The 13,732-nt window shown below is 35.8% G+C and overlaps 1 protein-coding gene across 1 annotated transcript; it reads left to right on the top strand.

The window, feature by feature from the left end:
* Positions 1–1,005: 1,005 nt before the first annotated feature.
* On the top strand, positions 1,006–12,758 carry LOC119788078. Its single transcript, XM_038292217.1, has 4 exons — positions 1,006–1,380; positions 4,284–7,415; positions 10,263–10,337; positions 12,191–12,758. The coding sequence occupies exons 2-4, from the start codon at positions 4,354–4,356 to the stop codon at positions 12,408–12,410; spliced, it is 3,357 nt and encodes a 1,118-aa protein (XP_038148145.1). The 5' UTR covers positions 1,006–1,380; positions 4,284–4,353; the 3' UTR covers positions 12,411–12,758.
* The last annotated feature ends 974 nt before the right edge of the window (positions 12,759–13,732 follow it).

Below are 13,732 nucleotides of genomic sequence, written 5' to 3'. Positions count from 1 at the left end.
TTGAGACTAAATTATCCCGAAATATTGATATATAAATGCAGTTGGTTGTCTGGGATTTTTTTGAGGGTTGTCAGAATAAAGGGAATACATTTTTTGAATTACACTTTCTAGATCTATATTTGTATATACACAGTGTTTGTTTTATATTAAAATTCAGATTAGTGTATCAATTCATAAATAACGTCACCTGAGGCCAGTGTTTAAAACAAAGCATATGAAAAAAAAATTTTCTCCATTGAATCCAAGTCAATCTAATTAATTTTAGTTATGTTAGGTTCAGTTAACATACCTGAATAAATTGTTTCAATATTTACATTATTTAGATTAAGTTACCTATAAAGATGTGTAATAAAGTCAAAATCAATAACATATTTAAAAAAAAACTGTATTTAATTCTGGAGCTACAGAGTTAAGAGAAATGTTCAGTACTGAACATGTCCAGGTGTGAAAAGCATTTAAAAAAAAACAAAAAAAAAACTTTAACTAGTGTGAGTGTAGGATATAACTGAGCTGTCTCTGTAGAGTGCATGGGATGACAGGTGCAGTGAAGACATTCAAGATACAAGGAATATAATTGAATTTAACTGCCACACTTTCTTATGTTTTATGATCCACTTACGTACCAAGGTTTTACTAACTAGGAAGTGCACAAAAATATATTTGTTAAGAAACTCATGTAATATTTGGTAATTGTTGCCAAATGATATAACTGACCTAACAAACCTAATGCTGTTTGTACAACTGATTATAAGAAATTTATTTCTGAATCTGTATACAAGTTAATCAAAATCCCTGCTGATGTTTTTTTTTTTTCATTTTAAATGTTCTGTGTTGTTCTGCCATTTATTTTAGCCACTTTGCTTTTATGCTTCATGTAAATTGAACGGTAATTTATAGACGCTCCCTACTCTGCTGATGCAAGTCACTTCCTCTCTCTTTCTCTCTCTCTCTCTCGTCTGTTTTCCTTCTCCCCCTTTGCCTCCTCTTTACCCAGCTGTAGATCAGGACATGCATGCTGGGAAGGAGGACAGTGGCACAAAGAAGGGGTTAGAAAAGGAGAGAGTGAAGGGGTGCAAAAGGACAAAATAGGGTAGGACAAAAAAGGTTGCAGGCTGCCGTGTTTTTACAATAGAGTGAGCATGGAGCAGCAAAACCAAAACAGGAGAACACAGCTCAGCTGTATGCTGGATCAATAAATGCTAGATGAGTTCAGACTTAAAGCGATAGAGTGGAGAACTCATTAAGAGGCATCGCTTTGCTGACTGCATGCGGATTCCTTTTTTTTTTAAATATCAGACAATACAAGGTCTCTCTACACACCGGGATGCAACTTTAACTTGGAGCGAGGAAAACTTAAAGCTGGATTATATTAATATTCAGGTAAGGGTGGAAATCAGAATAACCTTAAACTTTTAGTAAAGCATTTTTTTGAGTGGATTGCTGTAAGAATTCCTGCGGCTTTTTTTAATCTGCTGGTTTTATTTAGCTATGGAAACTAGGCTCTAATGAAGTATTAACAGAACATGACAGTTGTCACTTATCATTAGACAGTAAAAGAAGACATAGGTCACTTGACTTAGCTCAAGTACCATAAAAAAAGAAAACAATCTGAAAATAATAGTCCCTCCTAGTATAGCTAACTGACTGTTCTTCTTGCAGTTTAGGCATGTGAGGATGAAAGTCATCAAAGGGAAAGAGGAGGAGGAAAAGGATGTCAGGATGTGTTTACATTAAGTATTTGTCATAAATCAACACATGCAACCAAAACACACACGCAAAGACACACTCTTTTAGACTGGGTGCCTTCCTCATAGATAAATAAAAAGCCTGCTTGGCTGCCAAAAACTACACTTAACTGCTTTGCTGCTGAACGGTTGTGTAGATCAAAAAATAGGAAAGAAAACTGGCATATGAATATAATGAAACAGATTGCATCTATATGTGATTTAACTGTATAAAAATATTCACTGTACTAGTGGCAGGAGTTAGAGTCTTTTTCACAGAAGATGTCGTCTGAATTCTGGTCTATTTGAAGTTTGTGATGGTACTAAGAAATACACTGGTGACCTTGAAACAGCCAATTTATTTGCCTCACATTTATTTGCTTCTCTTGTAAGAAAGGGATTTGGTGATATGGACTTAAAACATAAGCAGTATATATTTTAATATTCATTGCAGTAATTTTTAAAATGCCTATAATTAAGTATATATATATATATATATATATATATATATATATATATATATATATATATATATATATATATATATGTATATATATTTATATACACTTTTGAAAACCCAACTCAAGAGATGTGTTTCATTCAAATTTTCATAATAAGTAAATAATGCTCTTGAAACAAAACAACAGTAAATTTTACCCATTATCAAATAGGAACCTTTAGCATCATGGAATGGTAGGATGATTCCTCTATTTAGCATAAATAACTAAATGTCTTTCTTCATTAAAAAAAAAATATAAATATTTATTGTTGTTCTCGATTAAACTGAGGTAACTTGAAATGACAACCTGAACAATATTATCACAGGTTTATAACCATCAGCAATTAAATGCAACTTAAATAATAATAAAGAAATGTTTGTGATAAAAATATCTAATATGATAAATGGCCACATTTATTTAAAGCAAATACGCTGCATAACCTTGTATAGATTTGCTACCAGGTTGTGCTGGCAATAACACTTTGTGAAAGCTTTGCCTAAAGACTCAATTTGTGTAAGTGGGGTGCTTAAAACCAAGTTAAAGGGGAGACACAGAGGGGAAGAAACTGCTAAAAGGTATAAAACTGTGTAAAGCTGTCAAACAATCACAACAAATGACACAAACTTAGGATATTAGATCAAATCAATACAGTTGTATCCTTCTAAGTGGTGTCTGTTGTGTTATTTCTGGTTTAATGAAATACCTAACCCACTGAAATGTAACCTCCACATTCATGTTTCCTATTTTCAACCTAATAGCTAATCCCTATTTTAATCCCTAGTTTCTCCATATCTGTGTAACAACGGCTTACATTTCTTCTTCTGATCATGGTATAGATAATCATGACTGATCATGATAGAACAGCTTTTTGAGGTTCCATTATAATTACAATAAATCATTTTATGACTCAATTTGGTACATGCGACATTTATTTTCCTCCTAAACTCAATCCAAACACAGCTAATAAATATTTTGAATTGCTCTTTTAGAAGAAATAAAAAACAATTTGCTATATCAAGGATCTCCATATCTTAAAGTTTGCAAAAACAATAACAACTTGTAAATGGGTAAACGATAAATGCCAAAATGTTTCATTCATGCAGAAAGCAGAAAATAATTTTATAGGTTTCAATTGTTGAGTAAAATGATGGTAGACTAAGTTATTTGTATTTCAGTTATGGTATGTCTGAATTAGGAAAACTATATGTTAGGTCAAAAGCTCACATTTAATGAGAAATTGGCCAAAATGAGCTTTAAATTTTTTATTAACCCCTAGAACCCTATGGACCCACCGGTGGGTCCAGCTGCTACGTGACTTCGTACTTTTAACAAACCCCCAGTATTGATGTAAAAAACACATTTGGCACAGTTTGGTGACATTTATGGATAAATGTGCCAAAATGGCCCCTCCGCCTAAGAAATTTCTCACTAATACCATTCTAAAATAAATATGATTCATCTGATTGAGTCCAAATTTGGTATATTTTTACACAACATTTAGATTTAAAAGTCTGTACTACTTTTTTGTGCTATAAATAATATTTTGGTAGTGTTTTGCAATGTTTATTTCAAAGAAAATTATGGCGAGGTTCAAAAAATGCAAAATATTTTGTCCCTAATATTTCAGGCAGAGTCAAAGCTACAATGGTGCTGACACCAGAAAACCATTCTATGACATCTTAGCTTTACATACGTACCAAAAGTGTCTTCTTAAATCTAATAGCTGTGAGGCTATAAGTTATTTACTTTTGTGTGTTTTTGTCAGGCAGACCCCCTTAGGGTGTAAGAGGTTAACATGTGATTTTCTTTCTCAGCACTAATCCTTTCTTTTCATTTACTTTGTTTGGCTATTTCTTTTCTAATCTCAGTGAAAGATTGCTCAAATATTTATTTCCTTGCAATTAGTTTCTTAACAGTTCAAGATCTTTATCCTTTCTGCTAAAGAAGTGTTTTTTGTTTTGTTTTTTCTTTTCCAAATGTTTGCATTAATTTGTGGATATAGTTTGAAGCAACCTGCCAGGCATCACTCATAGTAAATGTTTCCCTCTTATGGTTCCAGGCAGACGAAACAGTGTTAAAACATTGCCCTTCTTTGGAGTTTTCCAGCTTTTGAGGAAGCCAAAGGAAGAATGGGGAGGCGAGCAGCTGACCTGACGACTCCGGTTCCAGTGTTGGGTGTCCCTGCCACTGTAGGGGTGCGGAGCTGGAAGATGACAGGAGGAGACAGAAGCAGAGGAGCCCTGCTGCAGACCTGGGGACAGTGCACCATTGGCATTCAGACATCTCCAGGGATTAGCAGAACACCCATTCAACTACCTGACAGTCTCTCAAACAACATTCTGCAAACAACCGACAGCTGTATCACCAAGGAAACCAAGGCTGTATCACTTCACATAAAGAATGACAAAGAGAAAAGGAATATTTCAAGGCTGAAAACTGAGGAAACCAAGATAAAAAAGGAAGTGACTTTAAAAGCATTTGGAGCTGTCACCTCAAATGATGTTGCTGGCTTTCAGAAGAGAAGTGGTGGGACTTACTGCTATGCCAGGGCAATTAAAACCAATCCCCTCATTGCAGGCACTACCAGCAACAGATTGAAACCATCCAGTCGTTATATCAATGGCAGTGTGGTTGATTCTGAGGCAATTGGTGGAATTAGTGTCGTTAATGATGATACAGAGCCTGTGAATGCTGCAAGCTCTCACAAAAGAGACCTACATCATCCCTATACAGATCAGTCTTTAAAGATGCAGTCATTATCACTGGCTATGGTGCGAAAAATGTACAACTACGGTGGTGAGAAGCAATCTGTAATGTCCAGAGGCAACATCCTGGGGCAGAACAGCCCCATTTCCGATACAATCTTTGGAGAGAAACCATCAAAGCCAGCCCTCACATCTCTGTTTACAGCCTCACATACGCTTCCTCACATACTCAAACAAAAGCATCTAAATTCTCAGACCCGAACAGTTAAAAAAACAAAGACATGTGACCCTCACCTATTATATCTTAATAAAGAGCCAAGGTGTAGACAAACACCTCACCCTGCATGTCCAGTACACTCCAGAGGCAGTTTAGCTAATCTTTTTCATGCACATACTTCAAGTGACATAACATCCATAAAACCTGAAGCCACCCTCAATGGTAAAGCTCTTATAGTTGCTGAAGCCACAAATAAAAGCAGACAGGAGAAATTTACAATAAACAGCGTCACAAATTCCATGCAGGAAAATAAAATCTCCCTCCTTAATTTTACCCCTCTGATGGCCACGGCAATCAAAACTTTTCAAACCTCCCCTAAGGGCCTGAAAACATCGCCCTGCAACTCTCTTCTGGAAAATATTCCTCAAAATGTATCCGTCTCTGTGCATACTGCACCTAAGAGCCCAGATTTATCTTTGAATACTGTAGCTACAGGGACTAAAAGAACATCCAGTGCAGTTCCAGAGAAAACTTTGAATTTGGAAACAACATCCACTACCTGTAATCTCAGTGCACAGCAAAAAACTTTGAATTCAACACACATGGCACAAAGTTTTAAATCAGAACCCTCATCAAACCTCACACTGATAGGGTCCCCACCAGATTTATATATATGCAAAGAAAAGCCCTCGATAAGTGCTGTCAGCGCATCACCAGATAAAAAGTATTTTATTGACAACAAAGCTCAATTTCCCGCTTCTGTTAATCCAGCTCAGGAACCTGCTCTGCATTCATTCCAAAGCGCTGCTGTCCCAAAGATCCCTTTAAATCATGAAGTTAATCCAGATCAAATTATATGTAAAAGCAGCATAGATAAAGCTGTTCCTTCACAAATCCACTCAGCTCAATTTACCTTCTCTAACTGTAATCCTGCACTGCATATATCTACGTCGTCTTCAAACAAAATACCCGGTGTATCTAAATCTCCCGACTCCGGATCTGAATCACCAGTAGCTAATATTGCCAGTCATTGCACAGAATCTAAAAACACAGCATGCAGGTCCATCAAACCTGAACTGAAAAAAACAACATTCCAGGCAAGTTCTCTACTTACACCATCAAGAGAGATGGGAGGTAGTACTGCAGCATCCAGTGCATCATTGCTTAAATTAACAGAAACAAATGAGGTACAATGGAACAACGAACCAAGTGACAAAAACAAAGCCCACCCCACACAAGAACCAGACGTCAAAAGTAAAGACAGTATTAAACCTTGTGTTCAGGTTGTCTTTCCCAATCAGCAGAGCAACTCCATAACAACTCTGCAAAATATGTCGGAATCTGTTAACAGAGGTAGTGATGCTAAAACATACCGCACTAGTCCTCCAATAAGTCCCACTGTGGAACTGCAGTTTGATGATAGCCAATTTAGAGATAGTGCAATCAACCAATTTGCAATGCACAAGTGCAAAGAGCGTGACAATACAAAATGTTCACATATCACTAAACGTCAGAATAGCTTTTCACAAATGAAGCCAAGCACCTTTAATTTCTGGGCTAATCCAGACAGAGAGCAACAAAGACAACATTATCAAGGTCACATGGAAGCAGACAGACACAATGCAACAATCCCACCGGGACGAACAACCAGGGACTCAGATTCAAATGCACAACAGTTTGCTTTAAGTGCAGTAAACAGCCATGCAGATGTAAAGTGTGAATCCAGTTTAGATAGGCAAAAGCATCCGGGCTATTTTTCCCACCCAGTCATAGCACAAGCTAACGGTGATTCCACTTTCTCAAAAACAAACACACAGGTGAACCCCATTAACCAGTCAACTGACTGCCAGATTTCCCATTTTGATATTAAATTACAAAGGCAAAACTACACAATTCCAGACCGTTCTGTCAGTGTGCCAGCAACACTCACCACTGAAAGAGGGCTACCAATGCACACAGCCCCTGAATGGGAGCTGCCCTCTAAATCATGTCCCCCCCTCCAGTCCAGAGAGGTGGAGGCAATCAGAAGACTAGATTTAAAGTTTAGCCCCAGAGCTCCCCAGTCAGGCCCAGGAGGCTCTAAGCTGTTTCACTCCCATCCTTCTGATGTAGCCCTACTGCTGCCGCCTTCCCCGCAATGCTGCAGCTCTGCAGGTCTGGAGCAGAGGCTCAGAAGTGTTGAGGACAGCCTGGCAGCCAACAAGGACAGGATCACCACCCTGCTTAACATCATTCAGGACCTGGAGACATGCAACTCTCCCAACAGCCTGTAAGTCTGGGTGCTTCAGTGACAGTTTGGTAGCTGGGTGAAAAACTAGCACACCATATATGATTAAACAGAATTATTGTGTGACTCATGTTAAATTTATAACCAATAAGCATTGCTGTATTTCACAGAAAGTACTTTGGAATTCTTCTGTTTTTCTATAAATCAAATGGCTTAGCACCAAAATGCATTACTGATTTGTTGTCAGTAGATAAACCGCCCAGAACATTTATGTCTGGTAGCTTAAATCTGCTCTGCATACCCAGAAACAACTTTTAGTTTTCCACTAATCTGAAGTAAAACCCCAGGAAATTGTAAAGATGCTAAAAATCATAACTTGCTTTACAGTAAATCAAAATGACACATTTAATGTTTAGAGTAGCCTATGACTGTTCTCTCTATATATATGATTTGTTAAGTATGCAGTCCAGCTTCCCTGTCATCTTTTTATCAGTATTTTAGCTTTTTTCATAATCATTTATCATTTTAATTATTCCTTTTTATTCAATTTAATTATTCATGTTTATTGAGTATTAAATAAATTTTATGTAGCTATAATGAACCTTTTCTAAGTTTCTTTTTCTTTTTTTCATGTGCAGCACTTTGAATTTTCCTGTCTCTAAATATACTATATAAATAAAGCTGCCTTGATTTGTTAGTTGGTCCTGTGGCCAAAGCAAATGTAAAGTCTGAGAACTGACATTTACCACCTTAAAAACTTCTTTAAGCCATAAGCATCTGTTTATGTCGAAGCCATTTTGAACTTTAAAACTGTTGTCAAAGAAGCTGATGATTATTCACATGCAAAATAAAGGTCAGGCGCCACCTCCCACTAATCATTCTCCTATAAGAAAACACCAGACAAAAATTTAATGCAGTGAATAAAAAGATAGTATAAAATCATTTAAACTACTTTATTTTTAGCCCAATAAATCATTTAACTCTTAACTGAGACAATTACTACTGTAAATCAATGCAAAAAAAAAAAAAAACACAGCTACTGAAGAGGTTGGTTTGTACTGCCCTAAGAAGCACAGTGCAAAGTGGCTGGCTCTTGAGGTCGGTTAATATGTCATCCTTACATTTTGTAAGTTTAAAAAATACCTATTTTAAATATATTTAGAGTAAGTTTTGGTATAACTAATTAACTTATTTGATCCTAAGAAATTGTTATTTTGTTACAACATTTTGCACTTCACTGTATGTGACCTAACGAAAATATGTTTGAGTTAAATAAGACTGAATAAATTGAATTTCCATGCTCCATTCTCAGTCCTTGTTTCACATAGAAGCTGGTGGCACATCATCTACCCCATTTGTTTTACATGTAGCTAATAATTGCCTTCTGATTGAATTAGCAGGAGCAAATGTAACAACGATCTAAAGGTTTATAAAATATTGTTTCTTATACTATAGGACTTCCTGTATTTGTAGCTATTTAAAACCCTTAGAAGTTTACTTTGGTTTGACATCTCTTGCATCACTCATCATCAGCTTCAAACTAAGATCAGCTTCTTTCGATTTACACCTAATGAAGAACTCAAAAATTATCATCTACAACTGGTTAAAACTACTGGTCTATAATCTTTTAACAGACCCTCATCAGGTACATTTTGAACTGTAAGAGCTTTGAAAATGAAATATAAAAACTGACATTGTAGGTTCATGGTGATAAATAATCGGGACTTAAAATTGAAGAAAGAAGCATCAGGTGAGATTAGAATACAGAAGGAACTTTTTCCTTGTATTTCTTTTAATCTGTTGGGTAAAAAATGTCTAAATCTGAAAATCAACTTTTTTGCAGAAAAAAAATGTATGACCTGAGCCTTAAGATGTTATTTGTATGTTATTATACAAATATTGATATTTTTGTTTACCCTCAGCGATATTTAAAAGTGCCTTAATGCTGACCTCAATGGGTTGAAACTTGGCTACTACAGTACAATTTTTCTACAGGTTTAAATGGTACCTGTTTGCATAGCTGGGTCCATGTCTACATCAAAACGCTGCATTTTGGAATAATGCTGCATTTACTAAGTAAGAAGTCAAGTGCAGTAATCCTTGGTGATATAGGGTTCCACTAGTTTCCACTGTAACTCTAAACCTATACTTTACAGCATTGTTTTTTGTGCCCAAAACCTCAATGATACACTGATGACAAGTCCAACATTACAACCTTGAAATCCTTGGAATAGAAGACATTTTTCACTTTCTTGATGTTTAAGTTTGATGTTACACTAGTTTACTTAAATAGCTGAAAATAGTATATTCAAATATTCAAATTTTTTGTTAAGACACCAATCATAAAAGGCACATAAAAAATGGAAATAAATTAAAAACACAAAAAGAAAAACAAATAAATGTTGTAACGGTTTTCACAATTGTGCTTTGGAGGTGACTTTAGGTGACAAATGTTCTATAAGTCACGGTTCTCATTGTAATGATGTGGGGCTGCAACATAATTAAAACCTTGCAAACAGGTCAGTGACTGTGTGTTTGAGTGTGACAGAAACCTACTTGGGCAATTCAAGGGGCCAAGTCTCATAGAGATTTATTTAGCCACACAGCTCTTCTGGGAAAAAGAGGGGGAATTAAAACGGCCTTCTGGCAAAGTGTCTCTGTCAGTCATTCTCACTGGCTGCTGTGTGCTAATAACTTGTGACTGCCTCTAAGGTCATCTTTCAGAATAACTGACTACTAATAAGAGGCCAATGTCTATCTAAAACTGCTAGGCACCTCATCTTTGCCAATATCAGTCTGAATGAATTCAGGAAGAGAAGATATGAAGGTTGAAATATTTATCTGGAAAGCTGTGACTTATGACAGCGATTTTCTTTTGTATGTTTTCAGGCTGAGGTGTTGCAAAAGTGGGCTTGATCTGAAAAACTGTTCAACTTGCCAGAAGACTGCTTGTATCATGTACAGGTGAGGCAATAATAAAATCTTTGATTTTAATGTTATTTACACATTTAAATAACAGAGGTATCTCTTTTTGGTGTGAAATAACCATAGTTAATTTGCAAATGTATGGTGCTTCTTGGTCTTAAATGTGAGAACCTTTTATCTGAACAAGCCAATGGAAAGAATGAAGAAGAAATAACTTTATTCATCAAACAGAATCTCTCAGGTAATTTAGGTTGAAATTTTTTAGCCAGTGTACTCGGGTCTGTTTTTTTTCACTGTATGCCGATCAGAGCCGAGGCCATTTTAACATGGGTTGATTTGTCAAGTTGTTTGACCTAGGTCGAAACAGGTCAGTGAGCTGTTCCCACTGCCACTAAAAGCTGATTGTTCCAGGATTGAAAAAGTTTTGTCAGCCAGTGTGAAAGGGGTGCATGACTTTGATGTGAAGAGTGTCAGTTGAGGTAGCAACATTGAGTATTTTTGAATAAAATCTAATTCAATCAAATTGAACTATAAACCAAAGAGAGCTCATTGTTGCGCAGATTTTGCACCTACATGATGCTTTCTTTTTCTCTTCAATGACGTCCAGTGAACTAGCTCTTAGAATGAAATTAGGATTAAGAGACTGCTTGAAAAAATTGTCAAAAAAAATTTCAACCTTAATTACTTGTTCATCAAATGTACATAATTTTAAGAATATGATAATATTCTTGAAATGCCCCTAGATAACATTGCTTATATAGTCCATAAGTTCCCTTAGTTTCATGTAGCAGTGAACACTCCCTCCTTGTTTAAATTTTTCTGTCATCTTTAGATCTTCTTGTTTTTAACATCTCATGTCAAGTTGTTTTTTTCTTTTTTTTTTACCTCTTTTTGTCACTTTCTGTTTTCCTGTTGTGTTTACAGTTTTTTTGTAGATATACATATGGACTTGATCTTGTCTCGATCCTGCCTGAATGGGGTCCAGCAACAAAGCATCTCAAAATAATTTTTGTTTCATGGTTTTACTTGTAAATTTACATACAAAACCATGTTAGTTTAAGTTCCACTACCATTTTTATTGCTCCTTTTTTAAGAGAAATTACCTTGTGAGGGAATATGTACAAACTCTATGTTTATTCATAGTTTCGTCATTTTGTCATCTTAAGTCTTAGAGTTCAGTACAATATGATTTAGATCTATAATGGCTTTTTCGTTGCTCATGTGGCATTTTAGGATTAATTTAATTATTTTTTTGTTTTCATATTATGTATCTTAGTTTGCACTCATTTGCAGAGACATTGCATCATGTGTGGGCAGCACAAAAGGTAAAACTTTAACAATTGCCCTAGAAATACTGGAAGCAGGAAGGAGGGTAAGTGAGGTTGTTTAATCTAAATGTATTCTTACCATCATCCCGACAAAAAAGCCATGTACTGTCTGAGTGAAACCTAAAACTGTCTATGATGTGAAATATTTAAAACATATCTTTTCATCTACTTACATTCAAAACTGCTTTTGAGTGTCAGGAAGATGTTGAAGTGCTAGATTCAGCATGTTGGCATCTAGCCCTTAAAATCACAGATGGGTAAATTCAAAGATGTTTTTCTTTTGAAGGATATGGGTGCCATACTTGTAAATGTATCATGTCAAAAATAATTACCCATTTCTAAAGTCAGATAAGCAAAGAAGTTGCACAAAAGGAATATCATCTCACAGCGCTAATTGTCTGGAGCAGCTATGAAATTATGTGTAGCATAAAAAGCCTGAAGTCCATACAAATGACCTGGAAATCATTGATACATTCTTTAGTTCTCTCTTGGATTCCTAGAAAAGTGTCATATTTGATCTCTTGCACTTTAGTCATCTCCATATGTTTTCATGTCTCCATCCAGTGTTGAGTATGACTTCAGGCAACAGGAGAGACACTTCATGGAGGTTCTGAATCACTCACCAACTGAAAGGAACAGTTTTTCTGCACATCAAGCTGAGCGCTCAAACCTTGGCCCGCTGCGAAACGTCTTCTTTAAGAACTTCACAAAGACAAAGTTGAAGAGCAAAAAACTGTGCAAGACTCTGTTCAAGTGGATTCCAAGAAAAATACATCAAGTGTAGATCTCTATGTTATACAATATGACACCAGCATGAACCATTCTTCTCTATTATACAGTGTGGAATAATCGAAGTGAAAAGCAGACCAATAACCCTACACACCAAGCAGATCAAGAAGTTAATTGGTTTATCTCCTGATAAACCAATCAACCAGACACCGGCAAAGAGATAAAGTAGCTAATTTCTTCAAGTTATCTCGTTGGAAATATGTTTAAAGACAGATCAGACAAACAACAAACTGGTTTACCAAAGAAAAGAAAAAAAGTTTGCTACAGGAGCTGCAGTGTTGCAGCAGGATATTTTATTTACTGAGTGTCTATATACAGAGCATATATGGCCTACAGAACCTTTCCAACGTCTTCATACCACTTTACCTTGTTCATATTCTGTTAAATTATAGCCACAAAATCCAGTGTCTATAATTCAAATGTGATGTTATCAATATAAAGGTCATTTTTCTTTATTTAGATTTGAAGAAGAATCCAAACGGCGCATTGCTGATGATCCCGTTTTCTCTGATAATCCATTGAAACTGCCTCTCTTTAAAAACAATCAAATTTGTTAATTAGACCATACCTGATTGTAGGAATGAGGTTTGGTTAGAAAAAGAAAAACATTACAGAAGAAAATAATTAAAAATGAAAAACTAATTAAAACTAACTAGGGCCAACAAACCCAGCAGACAGACTAGATGTTGAAATGAAAAACAATAAATAGAATAAGAGGATAAAACAGCATACACCACCCTTGTTTTCCTTTTTCAGTTTTTCATTTTATTTGTGACTATAAAAGAAAAACAGAAAAATCATACTGCTGAAATGTCCTCTTTTGATTTAAAAGGTGTTTTGTGGTACAAATAAAAGACCAGTGTCTCAGACTGTGAAAATGGGTATATGTTTTAAAAGGCAATATTCCACATAATGTTCAATGACCCCAAAATGGAACAAATCAACTAAGAAACTAGAAAGCACTCGGGGAGTGCATACCTCCACCAAGCAGCAAATTTTGCCCCATATAAAGAAATATGCATAGCTAACTTTCACATATGATCTGGATCATTACCAAATATTAATAAAGTGTTCATTGGTATGAAGTGCACTTATGGTAACAATTTTCTTAGAATATTTTCATAGGTTTATAAATAAAGCGCAGTGTGAGTCTGCAGCCTCTGGTGTTTGTTCTGCTCTCACCCCCTTCATTCAATGTGCACTCTGCTTTCTTGTTTGATCAGCAGAATGAGACTTCAAGCGAGGCATTGCTCCCCTTTCCTGTGTTTTTTTCTACATTATAATACTTCTGGACTTCTTCAGTCCAATGCTGAAGCT

This window comes from Cyprinodon tularosa, unplaced genomic scaffold, assembly GCF_016077235.1.
Source record: "Cyprinodon tularosa strain WSP-4 unplaced genomic scaffold, ASM1607723v1 ctg31, whole genome shotgun sequence".
NCBI classification, from domain to species: domain Eukaryota; kingdom Metazoa; phylum Chordata; class Actinopteri; order Cyprinodontiformes; family Cyprinodontidae; genus Cyprinodon; species Cyprinodon tularosa.
This window is presented reverse-complemented; position numbering and strand designations above follow the sequence as displayed.